Source organism: Cyclopterus lumpus, chromosome 6 (genome assembly GCF_009769545.1).
Source record: "Cyclopterus lumpus isolate fCycLum1 chromosome 6, fCycLum1.pri, whole genome shotgun sequence".
Taxonomy (NCBI): domain Eukaryota; kingdom Metazoa; phylum Chordata; class Actinopteri; order Perciformes; family Cyclopteridae; genus Cyclopterus; species Cyclopterus lumpus.
This window is the reverse complement of record NC_046971.1, coordinates 3,880,583-3,901,011: the sequence shown is the minus strand read 5'-3', so window position 1 is coordinate 3,901,011 and position 20,429 is coordinate 3,880,583. Positions and strand designations below refer to the sequence as shown.

The window sequence follows — 20,429 nt, the reverse complement described above, 5'->3', positions numbered from 1 at the left end:
GGCCAGTCACCGTAACTGGGAGGGCTGAGCCCCAGCAGACGGCTTTCCCAGTCAGCCTAATTGCCATTTTGGTCAGCGTAATTATTGTTGTCGGAAAAAAACAAAAACACACTTGGCGTGTTGGCGAGTCTTTTGAGTCGCTGCGTGGAGAAGGGAGGTAGCCAGCCCTGCAAACAGGAAGTGAAGTCGCACCGGTTCGTGAGTCCATTTTGGACTATCCCAAAGACTCTGTAGCCTCCCGAGTGGCGGAGGTTCTTATTCTCTCCTTTCTGAGGAGTTTGCATTCTGCCGAGGCGACGACACGCCGCGTGCTTTTGTTACGCTTGTTTTTTTTGTGTTTTTTTTCGTGCCTCGCCGGCGACTCGTACAGGGACGTCCTTCATCCGCCCTCGATGCACGCTCGCCGTCTGAGAACGGCAGGCGCCTCGACACGTCTGTCAATAAAATAATGAGGTGAACCGAGTGCGTTACCGGTTTGAAAAAGGGAAAGAGAAAAAAAAGAAAAGAAGAGGGCCTCCCTTGAACAACACACTCGGGTTATGCAACATTCCTTTCCACCTCAAACTCAAGACGGCTCCGATTTGCATGAGAATGACATGCAACGGAACGGCCGGTTTTATTCCAGCTTTGGTGCCGTTCTACCTGTAAAAGTAGCATGAAAAAACAACAACAACAACAACCTTGTTCCATCAACAAAGTGAGGCACCGTGTTCACATTGTAAGACCTCTTTCATGCTTGGTGGAGTTACTTAGTGGCTCGAAGGGGTGAAATGGATACCCTGTGCTCCTCCAGGAGCCAGCCCCGCTCTGCCCCCCTAGTACAAAGTGTTGGTCTGTCAGGGGGGGGGGGGCTCTCGACAGGAGGAGAGTGCTGGCTGTTGTTTGTGCTCGCCTGCATGGCGGCCCCGTCTACGTCTGATTATACGACGCAGTGGAAGGAGCTCTGAGCTAAAGACGTGACTCTTGAACCGATGACATTCAGCCGCGTCGACACCTGATGCTTTAAGCTTCAACACAGCACAAACAAAGAGCGACATTTACAGCATTAGTGTTTATTATGAAAGTCGAAAATGTACATTTTATTTGATTGTATTTTTTTTAGGCATGATTTACACATGTGCAGCTCAGATTGTCTTGTGTGTGTGTGTGTGTGTGTGTGTGTGTGTGCGTGTCGGATCAGATCTGTGGCGGATGGAGGTGATTGCATCAGAGGGTTATTGCATTGTCGCGATGCGATCTCATCCCGTGATAAAACAAAAATTAGATTACGCGATAAATAAATGTTATTTTAACTAATTTTGTCTTTACAAAATGTGCCTGTGTCATAAGAAGAATCATTTACAGGGGGGGGTGACGGCAGCAATATTTACAGTGTGGTCGAGAGGAATGTTACATTATATTTTAACAAAATCTTAAAATCTACATCCAAAAACAGTTGGCTATCTGTTTTAATATAAAACGACAGTGTTAATAGACTTAAGTGTGTTGAAAGAAGTGCAGCTTCATAAATAGCTTGAGAACTGAGAAGGGAGGAGAAGCGTACATTCACCGTTAATAAGAAATGAAACAGAAAACACTGCCATGATTGTGCTGAGGAAATAGTCTTTAGGAAAAAATGTGCTATGCATGTATTATCTTTACATTTGAGTCACACACCTCAGCATCCTTATACCTTTCAGAACATTTGCAGCTTATTTTTTAAGGTATTCAAAATATTCCTTTAAATATTCTTTGATCAATCTGGATAAAACATTTTTTTTAAACTTGTTCATTGAACAAATCATTATTTTAAACCCGTTGTCCAAATTGTTACTCCTCTTGAAATCCAAAGAGATGAAGATGAGAGACGTATAAAAGCTGAAGATATTCACCATCACATTTGACTTTGAGAAGCTGAAACCACAGATTTCTTTGCACGTTTGGCTTAAAAGGAAATCCTGAAATAATCGGCGCATTATCACGTCCATTGCCGTCAATAAAGGTTTCAGTTCCATTTTTAAATGACCTTCATACGTCGTAAAAGGTTGCCAGGATCCCGGTCTGTGTCTCGAATGCAGCGACGACACAAACCAGGAGGGCGAGGGGGCGGTGCGCCCTGACCAGTGACTCGCAGGTTCAAACGTCCGTGTCCAGCGGGGGAGGGAAGTCGAGACATGGCGACAGCGAGTCCTGACTGTGCGTGGAGCTAATCCCGGTGTCTGAGTCCGTGTCTGTAACGTCTAGAGGGGACAGGCCGGGTTTGAGTTTCACCGGCGGCGACGAGACGCCGCACTGAGTCTCGCTCTTCGGCGGGATGGGACTTGACTCTTCCTCCTCCTCCTCTTCTTCTCCGCCTTCCCCGATGTGCAACGAGCTCAGCTGGGCCGCCAGCTCCCAGCATTCCTGGTCCTTGGAGACCAGCGCGGCTTCGTAGCACATCAGCTGCTTGCTCATTTCCGCCGCCTGGTTGTGAAGGGACACGCCGGTGAAGAGGCTGCGCTTCACCTCGTCCTGCAGCCTCTCGAGTTCGCCCGTCTCCGAGGGGATCTGGGAAGCCGCCGCGGCCCCTTCCCGTTCGCCGACGCCACATTCGTCCCTCCTCAGCTCGGCGTCGATGTCCCGGGACAGCTTGAGGATGAGCTCCTGGTGCCTCTGCAACTGCAGCTCGATCTGTTCGACTCCACTGCCGGTGTACGGGTACCCCTGCGGCTGCTCGTAGGCGTGCGCCCCCAAACTCTGCGCCGGTGGAGAAATCTCACGGGCCGCTTCCATCTGCACCTCCAGCTCAAACTGCTCGATGCCCACGTCCAGCCCCCTCATGCGTTGGATCTGCTCCCGGATGGTGTGGTCCTGGTTGAGGATGAGCTGCACCATGCGGTCGATCTCCTCGGCGCCCGGGGAGCTCTTGCTCTCCTTGTGGAGCTTCTCCAGCTTCCGGAAGGCTTTCTTCACCATGCGCTTCTGCCTCTCCGGCGGCAGAGGCTGGGCGGACTGAGCACGGCCGTGCTCCCATCGCTTTGGCTTGGCCCCCTTGGACTTTCCGGCCTTCTTGGCGGGCTGAGGCACAAAATCGCTGGTTTTGACGAGGGTAAACTGGATAAAGGGTCTCTGGTCCCCCCAGGCGAACCAGAGTCTCAGGATTCTGGTGAGAGGGGGCAAGGCTCTCTCGAAACCCTTCCAGTGCTCAACGAGACAGAAGTCCTTGGCCTCCCCGTGCAAGAGGCGCTTGCTCTCCGGGATCGACTTGTGGTCGTCCAGTAGCGCCTGAATCATATCGGCACACGTCGTGTGCTTCGTCACTCCACAGATGGCCTTGTCCTCGTTGCAGACCGTGACCTGGATCTCCTTCCCCTCCACAGGCTCGGCATCCTTCGTCCTGGTAAAGAGACAGGAAAAAACAGAGCTCATACAGAGATTTGTGGCTTAGGGATGAAACGTTGGAAGTCTTTAACCCCTCAACAGACATTCACAACGCACAGGAGTCATCAACTTATGTGCAGACGAACAATAAAACCTTTTTTTTAAGGACTTTTGAGAAGTATATCTCTTTGGGTATTTTTAAATCACGTTATCAACGTGGGACCCCGGATGGTAATGTGATCTTGGTTGACTAATTGTCTGAGGGCCCTAATGAACTCTCATAAAATGTTGTGCAGACATTCATGCTCCCCGGAGGAAGAAGCCCTACTGACTTTGGTAATGCCCCTGAAGTTACGTCTAGTGCCACCGTCGGGTCTAAGTTTCCACTTTTCCAGAGAAATATGTCAACACCTACTAGATGATTCATGCATACATTCCTGGTGCCCTGAGGATACACCCTTATTACCTTTTGGTAATGCCCTGGCTTTACCCCTAGTGCCACAAGCAGGTCTTCATGTTCACTTACCCAGGGAACTATCGCAACACCTACTAGATGGTTCATGCAGACATTCATGGTGCCCTGAGGATACACCCTTATTACCTTTTGGTAATGCTTTACCTCCTAGTGCCTGAAGCAGGTCTTTGTTTTCACTTACCCAGGGAACTATCGCAACACCTGTACAGACGTACGTGTACAGACATGCATGGTCCCAAGAGGATAAAGCACGACTGACTTTGTCTCCAGTTGACTGTTCATCAGTCAGAATCAGAAACACATTGAGATATGATTGATCAGCCATATTGCCCAATACTAGCCAGACACTAGAGAAGTGACAGGAAATGAGGGGCTGGGGAAGAGAGAGGGGGGTGGGACATGCAACAAAGCTGCCTGTCAGACCTGAACCAGGGTATTCTGAGATTTAAATGGCAATGTGATTAGTTTTTTGTTTTTTTTAAACAATGAATGCAAGCTTTACATCAGCAGTCACAGAGGAGCTTCACAACGAGTCGGGAGACGTGCTCGCGCTTTAAAAGTCCTTTAACGTTTCTATATTTTCTTAAATTGATCCCATGTTGATGGTTTTCCATCGGGTCAATGAGCAGAAACCCCATTGGATCATTTTTTGCTCCCTGGCTGGACTGTTCCTCATCACCGAGGATCCCTTAATGGTTCAGTTCTGAGCTATTTAACCCCCGAGGCCCTCATTACCTTTTTAGTCTGGATCGTAAAACTCGCTCAGAAATTGACCTCTGATGGGCCGACGATATCACATTTCTTTTTCTTTTTTTTTTTTACATGCTTAATGGCCCACCGGTAATATCGAGGACCTAATATCCAGTCTTTAACTGATGGGCAACGCAGACATCCACAACGGCGAACAAGTAATCCAATAACAACGTACGGAGATAAAACTTTGCCAGACGTTTCAATTTGATTTCCAGATAAAGAATGGCGTATCGTGTTGTTGTTGTTTACACAACAAGAAATGTTCTGCAAAATATTCCGCAATTCATTTGATTTTATTACTGTCAGGGAACTACTTATAATTGAAGTTGAAGCCTCCTGTGAAAGTTACAGTATTATATATTAAAGTGTTGCTGTCAGACAGCTCGATCTCAAAGAAACCGGAGAAGGACGATGTATAATATAGTATGATATAATATCACTCTGGAGCTCCGCCTCTTGACGGGGGGGGGGGGGGGGGGGGGAGACAACGACTTTGAACTGGTTGCAAAACCGCAGACTGAAAATTCCTCTTCACCTCCCCGAAATCAAACGGGCAATAAATCAGAATAATAGGCTTGTAATTCTGGTTAATGTCAAGTTTCCTCTACAGTCCACACACACACACACACACACGCACACACACACACACACACTCTTTGACGTCGGTAAACTGAAGCTCAGAGAAACACTACGTTTATGTTCCCCGACAGAAGAGGACAGAAACCACGAGGCCGACCCTGTGTTCGAGCCTTTTGTTTCAAAGTCACTGTGAGGACGTTATGAAACACTCCGTTTCTATGACGATGCCTGGATATGACCTACACAAGTAAACAAGACCGTCAGCCAGAGAATCTGCTCTTTTAAAACCGTAATAAGTTAATTTATTATCACAACAGTTAAATCACCTCCACACGGGGGGGGGGGCTCCTCCTCCTAACCATAGGGGCCACAACACGCAGCATTTTGCATTTTAAGCATTTTATTAAGCATTTCACGTCAGTTCCAAATAGAGAGCTGCATTCTGGGATTAATGCACACAGAGCAGCGTTATCTCTAGAGCATGTAGGTGCTCCGCCTCGCTATGGGCCTGTCTGGCGGCGTCCTCCCCCGGTACGTAGAAATGACCTCACATCGGACCCCTGCATCGCGTTACCGCCGAGCCTGTTTATCTGTGGAGGAAACCTTGGCTCACTGCAGCCTCCATTACCACGAAGGAGGTGGGGGGGGGGGGCACACAAACACACATCCTCCCTGAAGATGATACCGATACGACACCCGCACGCCAACACATGCGACTTGAGATGTTTTTTTTAGTTTTTTTTTAAAGAACTACTTCATCCCGAGTGTGCTGATGTTACCGTCCGATACGGTTGTTTTGGTTCTCCCGGCGCGCGGCGCGATAACGCAGCGGGTGAGTAAGGTCTCAGGAATGCAACGGGGCTGGTTAATGGTTACGGAGGCCGAGCAAATACCGGTATAGCGGGGTGTGTGTGTGTGTGTGTGTGTGTGTGTGTAAAGCCGGACGAATGCAGCGCGCCTCAAAAGCCCGTCGAGAGACAACAAGCGCGCGGCGACTTTGACCTCAAGAGTTTCAAACCACCGGCTGCTCAAGAATCAGGGGGCGGAGACACCCGTACGACATCATGCCTCTACACAAATACTGGATATTACGAGCTGAGCAGACTCAGAAATTAAAAAAAATAGTTAAACTATACTCTAACTATACTATATAGTATAAAACATCAGAAGAAATTAGCTTTTTTTCTTTATGTGAAATTGTGGATTAGTTTACTCGGGAGGAAGACACATTTCAGTTTTTGAATTTCATGCTTTAAACTCTATTTATAAGGACGTGCAGTATCATTCGTTATGAATCAGAGTAAAAACCATTATGATTTTAGATGCAAAAAAAGTATCATCTTCATACATTGTGGCGAATTGTGATATATTAAAACTGCAGTCATGTACAGTATAAAGTATTTAGATTTAGTACCACCTTTACCAATGTGCTACAATTTAAAAATTACACACACACACACACACACACACAGATGTAGAAAGATGGCTTTGTCTTAAGGGGTCAAACGTGTTGTCAATGTGCTGCACTGCAAAGGATGGATGGGAGGATGGATCAAAGAATAGAAGAGATAGAAATAGGGAAGACGGGACGGAGAAAGGAAAAACAGTGAAAACGTAACGCACGTATAAACCTCTTTTAAAATACTCTGAGGAGAAGCGTGAGTCTGTGTGCTCACATCTGAACATGCAGGAGAATAAACGCGCTCTGCAGGAACAGGAACAATTGTATATCTGGGAGCGGGCGACCCGAGGCCCTCGGCTGTGCAGGAAGTGGGCACGGCGAGGCGGGGAAGCACCTGTATTTGCGCTGCGCCACAATCACCAGCGCTCCCTGGACATCCTGCACACCGCACAGGGGAGGAAGGGGAAAAACAAAATGGATTCACTGGGGTCTGTTTTCAGCTGCGCTCGAAATGTTGACATATCGGTCTAGAATAACACTTTTCATGGAGAGCCAAAAAAAAATGAACTTCACGTGGAAATATTTAAACATTTCTCCGAGGAGAAGAACAAATAAACCGCAAACCTTCTCGGTTCGGTTGAGGGGGGTAAAAAAAAAATGACCCCGACTTCCTCTCTGAACTCCAACAACTCATTAAAAACTCATCAAAAGCAAATGTGATCCACTACCTGAATAGAAAAACGTGATTCTTCATATTAAAGCTTCCTGGAGGAGAAGACCAGGACGTACATCGTACATCTGAAGGAGGGATGGACCGTGATGGACTGAGCACATTCTTTCTCTTTAAGGAGCAATGATTCACAGAACTGGCACCGAGACGAGAGCTTTTCAAAAAAAGAGACACCGGAATATATCTTTTTTTTTTTTTCTAGCCGTTCGAAGGTTGAAAGGATATCAGAAACCTTCTGGACTTGAACACCGGGTGTATCGGTCTCTTGGATCCTCTCCAACTCCAAATACCACACGCTTCACCACCGGGCCGATTGCATCGCAGCTAATGTATCCATGAGGGCTGATCTCTGTTGATATTCATAGGCGCCACACATGAGGGAGACCCTCATAGGTCACAGCCTCGTGGTGGGGAGGGGGGATGTTGCGACCGACTTACGATGTTTTTAAAAAATATATACATTTCATTGTCAAAACGACGTCATGCGCGGGCGGAAGCGGCGAAGGGAAACGCCAGAATTACCGGCTTAATACGAAGCTTATTGACGTATTTCTCCGGGAGCCGGTGACTTTCTTACATTATGAACCTTTTTTCAATTAGTCTGGTGTTGGATGGAATCAGAGGGTTTTTGGATCCAACTGGAAAAGACAACAAACGGTACTGAAAAGTGAAGTAATAAGCTGTGGATGATTGTCCTGGAAAGTCGTGGAGCCCACACTGCCACTAACTCACCTCCTGGGGTGAAGCAAAACGAGGTACAGTGGGAGGTGAGCAGAAGGGGCTGAAGGATACACTTAAAAATATGAAAGATAGAAGCTAAAGCCTCCAGATCAACACTGTGACATCTGCCTTTTCTGTTTTTCTAGGGCTGACATTGCAATATAATTTGCGACATATAGTTAATTCATAATTATAATTTTTTTCATCTTCATTGAAAAACCTATTCAGGAATCCATCTGTGGAATCTATGTATATATTTTATATATATGTATGTGTATATATATATATGTGTATATATATGAATGTATATTTTTATAAATATATTTATATATATGAATATATTTATATATATGTATATATATTTTCTTTTTTTATATATATATATATAAATATATGCCAGAAAATCTCTGCAGCTCGACAATATTTCCTTAACATTTTTTTTTTTTAACAAACAATCACCTTAAACAAACGTTTCGCCTCCTGCGAGTTGAACATTGCAGTATAGGTCACATATTACTATTCCAATAAAACTTTGATATCTAGGAAAGGGAGGTGTCTTCTGTGTCTGTTTATTATAATAGCCTCTCTCTCTCTCTCTTTCTTTCTCTCTCTCTCTCTCTCTCTCTCTCTCTCTCTCTCTCTTATCTGAAAGAGGATGAGGGATCAGCGAGGAAATAACTTTTCTATCTGCCTACGTTGATCTCTGGGATGACTCCCACTCTGATAGTCATCTGTGTGCAGAGACACAACACACCCTTCACTTCCCCTTCCTCTGTGCCCCCCCCCCACCCCCCCCCCCTCTGTAAACCACCAAATAAACAAAAGCAAGTGGCAGCTAAATGCTGCATCGCTCTGGTCACATGTCAAACCCTCTTTGAGGCCTGCGCTGCATTCACTGACAGGGTGAGCACCCAAAAACAAAGTCCTGAAGCCAGTCCTCTGAATTCAACAGATCTAAACACTGGAGGTAATTATAGGCGCCGCCGCCACGGTAATTACTCCACAACACGGCGACCGCCGTATCCACTGGAGACTCAGACGGGGTTTGAAGTTATCAAAAAGCTCTGTGCGTGTGTGTGTGTGTGTGTGTGTGTGTGAACATCCATCCATTCTGCTGCGGGTGCCACTGTCAAAGAGGTTGTTTTTGACCCAGATGCTCAGAGAGAGAAACTCTTGTTCGACAACTCTGAGACGGAACGTCTGCAGCCGACAGGCCAATAACGGTGGCTCAGCTTGTGGCTCAGAAATCTCATTTTCACACCTTTTTTTTATTATTATTTTTCCCCCCCAGCTGCAGCATCAGGGGGGGGGCGGGGGGGGAATTGCCCGAAAAGCAAATTATACGAGCGCTGATGATGACAGGATCTCTCTCTCTGGACCTGAAGTGAGGACGCTCTCTCACTCTATTGGTGTCCCGGATGAAACGCGTATTGCGTCATAATTACAGAGCAGGGGCCTCTTTAGAAGTGGATGTACAGTAGAGTGTACTTTGAGTAGAAATGTGGCCCCATTGCTGTCAAACTTTCCATAATGGGGGGAATAAATAGTCTTGACACCAGTTTAATTTAGAGAGAGAAATGTCACAAAAATATAACTGTGTGCTTTTCAAAAAAGTCCCCTTAATCCTTGACGCACACACACACACACACACCGATACCAGTGTTTAAATATTTAAATATATGCCTCAGTGTGACTTGGATCGTGTGTGTGTGTTTGTGTGTGTGTGTAAGGCAGCGTCAGATGTTACTTAACCACTGCTTTCCTCACTTTGTAAAAACAGAATGTAACAAATAAATACATAAATATAAAGTTCCTGAATTAAAAAACGTGGAAAATTAACAGGAATTACAGTGTTTATCTTTCTTTTTCTTGTCTTTTTTTTTTTAAATGCAGCAACAAAGTGATCAAAACATAAAAATACATTTAAAATTCCAGTATATAATGTGTGTGTAGGAAAGAAACACATCATTGGATTGCATTGAATAGAACGGTCACCAATACTCTGGTATTGGTCTGATATCAATATTGATTAATAGACACACTGTTGGGGGGGCCCACACGCCCCCCCCCCCCCTCAAAACAGTGTCTATTAATCAATATTGATAAGTATTGGTCTGATATCAATATTGATTAATAGACACTCTGTTGGGAGGGGGGAGGGGGGGGGGGGGGCAGTGCCCCGGCTGTATTCACGCCCCTGGTCAGAAGCCACTATAACCGAAGGCTGCGTCCCTGAGGAGGCTCGCGGTGGCTTAAAGACGCACTAGTCTCACTCTGACGTGCGTGTCACGTCACCACGTCGCCGTGTTACTTCATACATCGCGTTTGGACTGAAGCCAGCTCCAATAACTTGGATGTAAAAACAAAAACTGCTTCATTAAAAACTTGGGTCCGGTGCGCACGGAGCGGTGCGCGTAACTCTCCCATTCCAAATGACCAAAGTCGGAGAAAACAACACACACAAACACACAAACACACAAACACACACACACACTCATCAGGTGTCCCGTACAGAAACTTCACCCTCATCATCAAATTACCTGTTTCTCTGTCGCGCCTTCAGGAAGCTTTTCCCAAACGGAGCCATGTCTCTGGAGCGCGTGGAGGAGGTGGAGGTGGAGGAGGAGGTGGAGGTGGAGGAGGAGGTGGAGGTGGAGGAGGTGGAGGTGGAGGAGGAGGAGGTGGAGGTGGAGGAGGTGGAGGAACGTGGAGCAGCGATCCGACACACTGCGCGTTAACAGTCCCCGCGTGGCGGGGCGCCGGGACACTCTGTGGACTGTTTCACGGGGGGGGGGGGGGGGGGGGGGGACAAGTTGAAGGCTGTCCCGACTGCGGCAGCTCCTCTGGCCAACCCCCGTCCCATGAGCGGATGGGAGGTGTTTCCCTCACACACTGCGCTGCCGTGCATTGGAGCAGGTCTAAAGTCGGATTAAAGTGGAAGTTTTTCTTAAGAGGATGTGACGTAGTGTTACCACAAGGGGCAGCACACGACTCACACGTCGGACATGCACTCTAGTGCCCATGAAAGCACCATATGCACCAATATTATAATAAATAACGCGCTACGAATCCTTCTAAAAGTGGAGTGAAGAGGCCAAACCAAGCCGTGCAAAGAGAGGTCTGCAGGACGCGCAGGGGGAACCGGGTCTAAGTGGCTCTCCCTGGTGGATCCAGATGAACTTCACACACGAGGAGGACTCCAGTCTGGCTGTTGGTGCCACCCCGTGTTTTGAAGCAGCTCCAGCTGGGCTATATCCTCCATATTAAAATGAGGATTAATTCCCTGATGACCAATTAGTGTGAAACATTTGATTTGAGAGAACGTGCCCGGACTTATTTGGTGGCTTTACATCAAAGTGGATTTGTTTTTATTGTGGGAGTGTACCACAAAACCATTTGTTTTAATAAACGGTAAAGGGAGGACGTGGCAAATGCTGCTGTTTTTTAATGTGTGGCATGTATGTGGTTTACTGGGAACAGACAGAAGACGGCGCAGAACACGTGGTGGACTTTAAAGTCTCCGGTGTGATATGATATGCGGACGTCTTGGAGTGTAAATGCACATCCGATATGTCGTCGTTCCAGTTAATCTATCGGAGTAACGCGATTAAAAGTCACCAGAGAAAACTCAACATAGCTTCTTTAATGAAAGAAAATAATGTAATTGTGTAATGGGAGAAGATCTAAAAGGGATCCCTGTGGGACACCGTAGTCATTTCACATGATTGAGGGTTGACAGTCTGACTTTAATTTCTTTGTGTTTTTTTTCTTTCTCTTCTTTTATGTATTTGCATATAAATAAATCCTCACACGTGTGGAGCAGATCATCAGAAGATATATGAAGACAAATCATTAAGATTTATTTAAGACGAAACTTAATATGTTCATCATACTTAGATTAAATGTATGTTAAGGATCATTTAATAAAACAATAAAAAGACTATAGCCAGTGCATTATTTCTACTGAGAAGGTTTAATATGGATAAAAATCAATTTTTTAGACATAATATATGTCCAGATATTTAAGCCGGTGGCATATATATATATATATATATATATATGTATATATATATGTATATATGTCTTTCTTTGGCTCTCATTTGATGTGCGAGACCTTCCTTCCCCTGTCGCTTTGACACATGATGATTTGTAATTTATTTATGTATAAAGAAAAAAGAAGCGGAGCACCCTGCTCCTCACAAACAGAGACACCAAAGCGTCGCTCTTTGTCGTGCACCCCCCCCCCCCCACATCGGACCCCGCCCCCCGCCCCCCCAGGGGGAGCACATCAAACCTGCGTGAGCCGAAATAACCCAATCTCTCAGAAAAATATGAAAAACACACAATGCTCGCCTTGTGATGCCAAAGTGACGTCTGATGACATGGTGTGGGGGGGGGGGGAGAGAGAGGCTGACGGGTGGATGAAGGGGGCTGTGTCAGTGGGTGGCAAGGTGGGGGTGGAGATGATGAGGAGAGAGAGAGAGAGAGAGAGAGAGAGAGAGAGAGATGCTCTGACATCACATTGGCTCTTATAAACTGGGGGGAAATGGAGCCCGCTGCACTTCAAGAGCAGACAGGAAACGGAGAGGAAGGGGAAAGCGTGTCGGGGAGCTGCAAGCGAAGAAGAAGAAGAAGAAGAAGAAGAAGAAGAAGAAGAAGAAGAAGAAGAAGAAGAAGAAGAAGAAGACAAAAGCCCATCTCCAGCCTCTTCAGCGCTCTGCGTGTGACCTTTAACCTTATGGACTAGATCCCCCCCCCCTCGGGTGAATTCATCAGTTTGGGGTCCGTTGGCGTTTGTTGTTGTTTGTTTCTCTCGTCAACATGCAGGCACCGGTGGCGTGCGTGCTTCTCCTCTGCTTCACGTGCGGTGGACTTTGTACAGGTGAGTCCAGGTGTTGTGGTTTTCATGATTTAATCATTGACTTCTTCCCGTGTGCAACAGGTGCAGCGCTGGGGGAAAAGACGGCATCCTCTAAATCATGGAAATATATATAAATATATATTTTTTTTTTCACGTCAAAGCTTCTTCATTACATTGTCGAGTTTTTGGGGCTTTTCCAGATTAAATGCTGAAATAACCTGGCTGCTAAAATGACGCATACTCCTTTTTTTTATGGTCCCACAATTGATCAAAAAGGACTTCAGGAGGCGAATGACTTTGAAACCTAGTTAATTGATTCCTGTAAAAATACATAATTATTTTATTTGCCTTATTTTCTTTTGTTGTGACCTGTTAATTCATATTTTTTTGGCTCATATAAACTCGTTGTTCCCCCTCGATAACAATGTAATGATGTTTTAGAACCCATTTCAACCCAAATAAACCTCTAAACAAAACCACGGCAGAGAAAACCGTGTTTATTATATAACCTACATTTTTTTATTTATTCCAAATTGGTAAAAAAAAACAAAACAAATAAACATGTTTAAAAAAAAAAAATTAATCCAGGCTGTTAGGAATCCCTTTTTGTAAAATGGAATAAATTTGAAAGGAATCCTCCAAAATCAACACCTTTTAACCCTTTAAAGGATCCGTCAGTCTTCACCTGGTGCTCCAGATCCCCTGGGAAGATGAGATGTATATATATATATATATATATATATATATATATACTCCCATATTGCTTTGGCATCACGACTTCATTAAATAATAACGGTTTCTCTTTCTGACCCACAGACATTGACCAGGACCAGCGAGCGCTGGAGGAGGAGCTCCTCCGCAGCCTCTTCACTGCTAAGGTAACGGAGTGTGTGTGTGTGTGTGTGTGTGTGTGTGTGTGTGTGTGTGTGTTTGGGGGGGGGGGGGTCTTAACTGAAGCCTTTATGTGGGCGATGAGGAGAAAATCAATAATCACAATCGATGCTTCTGACCAAATACCTCGATATTGATATTGTAGAGTGGACGGTGCCTTCGAAGACTTATTTACACAACGAGATTTTTGATGAATAACCAATCAGAAACGTGGATATAATGACTAAAAGCCCATCATAAAACAGTGCTGTCCAAACCCAGACAACACCTCAGTCTGTCACTCACTCACGAAGTACGGCCGAACGTCACCGAGTCGTTCTTAACGACCGCTCCGCGTGGGGGGATTGTTTGAAATATTGGAAAGCTGCATTTGCTCGTAAATCCCGTCCCTGAAAAGTTAATAATTACGTGAAGGGAGAGAAGATCCCGATGGATCTCCATCCTCTCCGTGACCTTTTCAATTTAAACCACCCTGACCCCACTCGCGTAAAGCTAATCTAAAACTAAGTGAAGCCCTTAAAAACCCGCGGACGCATTAATAATTTGTAAATGTCAGCGTCTCTCCAAAGCTTTTTATTGCGTTTCCTCACCGCTCCGGTCTGTACGGCGGAGGAGGAGACTCTGTTCCTCGGGATGTTCAGAAAACCACGCAGAGTCTCGTGGTCCATCTACACAATACCCCCCAGCCCCGCGCCCTTCATCACTCCATCATCCTCAGTGAGCGGGGGGGGGAGTATATCTACACGAGTATATCTACACGAGTATATCTACACGAGTATATTATCTACACAAGTATATCTACACGAGTATATCTACACGAGTATATCTTCACGAGTATTTCTACACAAGTATATTATCTACACAAGTATATCTACACGAGTATATCTACACAAGTATATTATCTACACGAGTATATTATCTACACAAGTATATCTACACAAGTATATCTACACAAGTATATTATCTACACAAGTATATCTACACGAGTATATTATCTACACGAGTATATTATCTACACGAGTATATTATCTACACAAGTATATCTACACGAGTATATTATCTACACGAGTATATCTTCACGAGTATATCTACACGAGTATATCTACACGAGTATATTATCTTCACGAGTATATCTACACAAGTATATCTACACGAGTATATCTACACGAGTATATTATCTACACGAGTATATCTTCACGAGTATATCTACACAAGTATATCTACACGAGTATATCTACACGAGTATATTATCTACACGAGTATATCTACACAAGTATATCTACACGAGTATATCTACACGAGTATATTATCTACACGAGTATATCTTCACGAGTATATCTACACAAGTATATTATCTACACGAGTATATCTTCACGAGTATATCTACACAAGTATATCTACACGAGTATATTATCTACACGAGTATATCTACACGAGTATATTATCTACACGAGTATATCTTCACGAGTATATCTACACAAGTATATCTACACGAGTATATTATCTACACGAGTATATTATCTACACGAGTATATCTTCACGAGTATATCTACACAAGTATATCTACACGAGTATATTATCTACACGAGTATATCTACACAAGTATATCTACACAAGTATATCTACACGAGTATATTATCTACACGAGTATATTATCTACACGAGTATATCTTCACGAGTATATCTACACAAGTATATCTACACGAGTATATTATCTACACGAGTATATCTACACAAGTATATCTACACGAGTATATCTACACGAGTATATTATCTACACGAGTATATCTACACGAGTATATCTACACGAGTATGCTGTAGAGAGACTTTCATCACATATCATCGGTTAATAATACACAATTATCTTTCCTTCATCTGTCTCGTCTCTCCTGATTTAAATTCATGACCATCATTAAAATTTGGAAGAAAAAACCCCACTTCCTGTATTCAATTTGAAACCTTGTCCTCCGGGGTTCCCTCTTTGCAGATGACACAGAATAAGCAGAGCGCCCCCTACTGGCGCGTGTCGCTGGTCAACCTGTGCAAGATGGTGAACAGCCTGGGGCAGGAGGCCTGGAGCGACGAGGAGGAGGAGGAGGAGGAGGAGGAGGCGGGCGGCGAGATGAGGGAGGGGAGGAGCCTCAAGCTGCAAGAGGAGCTGTACAACCTGCACATCATCTGCAGAGCGCTGCAGAGCCGGGAGGAGAGGGTGAGACTCACACACACACACACACACACACACACACACACACACACACACACAAACACGCACACACACACACACACACACACGGGAAAACAGGTTAAATTAAGAAGTACTGCTCTTAAGGTCTTCATCACTATGTTTTTATTGTGTATTATCACCATAACAAGAACATTTTTGCTTCTGCTTTTTACAAAAATACAAACAGTGAAGCGCATAGAAAGGGCAAATAGTTAATAATAATTTTGCACGGGGATTTAAAATATACCAGATTTCATACGGAAAATGTATGTATTTATTTATGTAGATTGGGTGCTTTCACTTTTGGGGAGAGCTATGGAGCCTATTTGCTATTTGATGGAGTTATTGAGTAAATGTGAGTTCCCTCTGGTTAACACATCTAGGGCTTTTATTGTGAAAGGTAAGAGCTCTTTGATCATGACGTAACGTGATTGGTCGATTGATGGCTTTTTTATTCTCAAATGAAAGCTCAGAAAAAAATCGACCTCATTCTGAAACAAGATGTTCTTGCTTTTCCGTGCGTAGAAAATAAAAATGTCGACGAAAAATAAAGAGGCCTCAAAATATCTCAAACAAACACACACAAAGGCCCATCCGTCCATCCATCTATCCGTCCATCCATCTATCTATCTATACATCCATCCGTCCATCCATCCATCCATCTATACATCCATCCATCTATCCATCTCTCTATCTATCCATCTATACATCTATCTATCTATCCGTCCATCCATCCATCCATCTATCCATCTCTCTATCTATCCATCTATCTATCCGTCCATCCATCTATCTATACATCCATCTATCTATCTATCCATCCATCTATCTATCCATCAATCTATCTATCTATACATCCATCTATCTATCTATCCATCTCTCTATCCATCTCTCTATCTATCCATCTATCTATCCGTCCATCCATCTATCTATCTATACATCCATCTATCTATCTATACATCCATCCATCTCTCTATCTATCCATCTATCTATCCGTCCATCCATCTATCTATCCATCCATCTATCTATACATCCATATATCTATCTATCCATCTCTCTATCTATCTATCCATCCATCTATCTATCAGTCCATCCATCTATATATCTATACATCCATCTATCTATACATCCATCTATCTATCCATCTCTCTATCTATCCATCCATCCATCTATCTATCTATCAGTCCATCCATCTATCTATCTATACATCCATCTATCTATACATCCATCCATCCATATATCTATCTATCTATCCATCTATCTATCTATCTATCAGTCCATCCATCTATCTATACATCCATCTATTTATATATTCATCCATCTATCTATCCATCCATCTCTCTATCTATCCATGAATCTATATATCTATCCATCCATCCATCTATCTATCCATCCATCTATCTATACATCCGTCCATCCATCTCTCTATCTATACATCCATCTATCTATACATCCGTCCATCCATCTATCTATACATCCATCCATCTATCTATCCATCCATCCATCTATCTATGTATCTATCATCCATCTATCCATCCATCCATCCATCAATGTATCAATCTATCTATCCATCCATCTATCCACCCATCCATCTATCCGTCCATCCATCCATCCATCTATCTATCTATCCAACTATCTATCCATCCATCCGTCCATCCATCCATCCATCCATCTATCTATCCATCTCTCTATCTATCCATCCATCTCTCTATCTATCCATGAATCTATATATCTATCCATCCATCCATCTATCTATCCATCCATCCATCCATCTATATATCTATCTATCCATCCATCTATCTATCTATCCATCCATCTATCTATCTATCTATCATCCATCCATCCATCCATCCATCCATCAATGTATCTATCTATCTATCCATCCATCTATCCACCCATCCATCCATCTATCTATCCATCTATCTATCCATCCATCCGTCCATCCATCCGTCCATCCATCTATCCATCCTTCCATCCATCCATCTATATATCTATCTATCCATCCATCTATCTATCTATCTATCCATCCATCTATCCACTCATCCATCTATCCGTCCTTCCATCCACCCATCTATCCATCCATCTATCCATCTATCTATCCTTCCATCTATCTATCTATCTATCTATCTATCCATCCATCCACCCATCCGTCCATCCATCTATTCATCCTTCCATCCATCCTTCCATCCATCTATCCATCCATCCACCCATCCATCCACCCATCTATCCATCCATCCACCCATCTATCCATCCATCCACCCATCCGTCCATCCATCTATTCATCCTTCCATCTATCTATCTATCCATCTATCCATCCATCCTTCCATCTATCTATCCATCCATCCACCCATCCATCCATCTATTCGTCCACCCATCTATCCATCCATGCTTCCGTCCATCCATCCATCTATCCTTCCGTCCGTCCATCCGTCCTTCCATCCATCCTTCCGTCCGTTCATCCATCCTTCCATCCATCCATCCGTCCTCGCTCCTAGTAAACACATCACCCCTCCCTCTCTTCCTCCTCTCATCTCCTACATCACTCTCCTTCCTCGGCTCCTCACACAACAACAGCCTCTCTCTCTCTCTCTCTCTCTTTTCTCGTTCTTCTTTTTTCTTTCAGTTCCTTCAAATCTTAACGCGGCGCCTCGCAGACGAGCGCCCGCTCTGCCGTGAACGTGGAGAAGCGTCTCGTTTCATCTCGTTAACCCAAAACACGCGTTCGCCTGACGGTTCCTCGTGGGCGTGCGACACTCACCCCCCCCCCCCCCCCCCCCTCTCTCTCTCTCTCCCTCAGCTACTCCACGCCGCTCCAGAGTACCTCGAGGAGGACGGCGACACCGTCCTGAAGCGAAAGTCCCCGTACATCCTGAAGAGGCAAGCGGCGGCTCGCACCACCAAGTCCCGGAGGCCGTACATCTTGAAACGGAGTACGATCTACTGACGCCGTCCGGAAGAGGAACCGGGGACGACGTACTTCCTGTGAACACGTGATTGTGGGTTTCTTTTTCTTTTTCTCTCGCTCTTCTTCTTCTTGTAGCCGCCATGTTTGTTTTTTTCCGTTCCACCGTTCCGGTCAGACCTTTCGATTGTACGTCCATCAATGAGGCCGGCCTGTTGTTCTTGCTGCTGTCAAAGTGTCCCCTGGGGAAAAAAAAATAAAAAATCCTGAGCATCAAGCAAATTGTGTACTTCTGAGAAGCTATATTTATTTACTCTATTTCTTCACTGCACTCTTGAATCTATCCTTTGTTTTCAAGACACGATTAAAGGATTCATGATACAACCTCTGGTGTGACGAGACTATCTTTTCTTGGCTGAACAACTTAATTATTCTTTTATTGAATATTTTTTAAAGGATTTTGGAATGGATGCTAATTTCTCACGTTACCCCCTGAGTTTCCAGCTTGGTCTCCAGGAGAAGGCGTTGATGGAGCCCACACTGTCACTAACTAAACATGGCAGAGAGAAGCAGACAAACAAAAAGGTATCGGACTGATTCAGCAGTGAAAAATAGGTTTAAAAAAAAGATAAAGACAGAAGCTCCAAATCTACAAAACCAGCCGCAAACAATCTGAATCTATTGCATGAGAGTCTGTGGAGCAGAGCAAGACCAGTTAGGAGCTGCCTGATGCTCCGATTGGCCGGTCCGCATTGGAGGGGCGGGACTTAGTGAAATCTGAAGTAACAAACTTATTTAGAAAAAGTATATATATTTTATTAAATTTAACCGGCTAATTTTTGTTGCCTATACGGAATTGAAAAAAAATGCAATAAAACACATATGAAACTTTAATTTTTTGGTTTCGTACATGTCAGGACTCGACATTTCACTCCGGCGACTGGGTTGAATATTCACCACGTGTGTATTCAGCCGCCGCTGAAAGTAGTCCCCAACTAAAGCTTTATTTTTTATTTTCAAGATTGCTGCAAATTAATGCAATAATTCTGGGTGTTCAGAATGCAGCACATGCCACCTTATTGGATTCGGGGGAGAGGGGAGAAATTAAATGTGTATATATGTATATATTTGAACAACTACAACATATTCGATCCGTGTTGTCTCACTGGAACGTTTACCAGCATTCACGTCGTCTGCGGCAGCAAAATATGACGTGACCAACTCGACGGTGATGACGGTTAATTGGCTGCTTTGTATCTGTGGAACGTGACAGCAATGACTCCAATCTCCATTTGTCAATCTATTACGTTCTGAGTAATAGTTTATAACCACATGTATTCAAAAAACGCTGTTCTGGCACAAGTCGTTAAATAAATACATGCAACAAACCGGTAAATATGAGATTTTTGCGCCCCAAAAAAATCTGTAAATATCATAAGAATCGTTTAATGTTTGCATAAAGACCCTGAAAAATATATAATTACGTTGGCTTGAAGCCGACTATTTAAAGATTCAGGTATAATTTAAATGAAACGACGACGCGACGATCATAACGC

At 44.2% G+C, this 20,429-nt stretch overlaps 3 protein-coding genes across 3 annotated transcripts in view; 2 read left to right on the top strand and 1 right to left on the bottom strand.

Moving 5' to 3' along the window:
• lrriq1 (leucine-rich repeats and IQ motif containing 1) overlaps positions 1-12,740 on the top strand; it is a 93,756-nt gene extending 81,016 nt beyond the window's left edge. Inside the window, exon 8 of the mRNA XM_034536076.1 lies at positions 12,619-12,740. Within this exon, the coding sequence (XP_034391967.1) occupies positions 12,619-12,725 (107 nt within the window). The 3' untranslated portion in view covers positions 12,726-12,740. The remainder of the gene's footprint in view (positions 1-12,618) is intronic.
• Positions 1,033-10,769, bottom strand: rassf9 (Ras association domain family member 9). The gene is made up of 2 exons (XM_034536078.1): positions 10,539-10,769; positions 1,033-3,355 (listed from the first exon to the last, which is right to left on the bottom strand). Exons 1-2 carry the CDS (start codon positions 10,583-10,585, stop codon positions 2,116-2,118), a joined length of 1,287 nt encoding a protein of 428 aa, XP_034391969.1. The 5' UTR covers positions 10,586-10,769; the 3' UTR covers positions 1,033-2,115.
• Positions 12,741-12,771: 31 nt separating the features above from the next.
• nts (neurotensin) lies at positions 12,772-19,230 on the top strand. Its single transcript, XM_034536079.1, has 4 exons — positions 12,772-12,880; positions 13,676-13,737; positions 15,738-15,959; positions 18,769-19,230. The coding sequence occupies exons 1-4, from the start codon at positions 12,820-12,822 to the stop codon at positions 18,913-18,915; spliced, it is 492 nt and encodes a 163-aa protein (XP_034391970.1). The 5' UTR covers positions 12,772-12,819; the 3' UTR covers positions 18,916-19,230.
• The last annotated feature ends 1,199 nt before the right edge of the window (positions 19,231-20,429 follow it).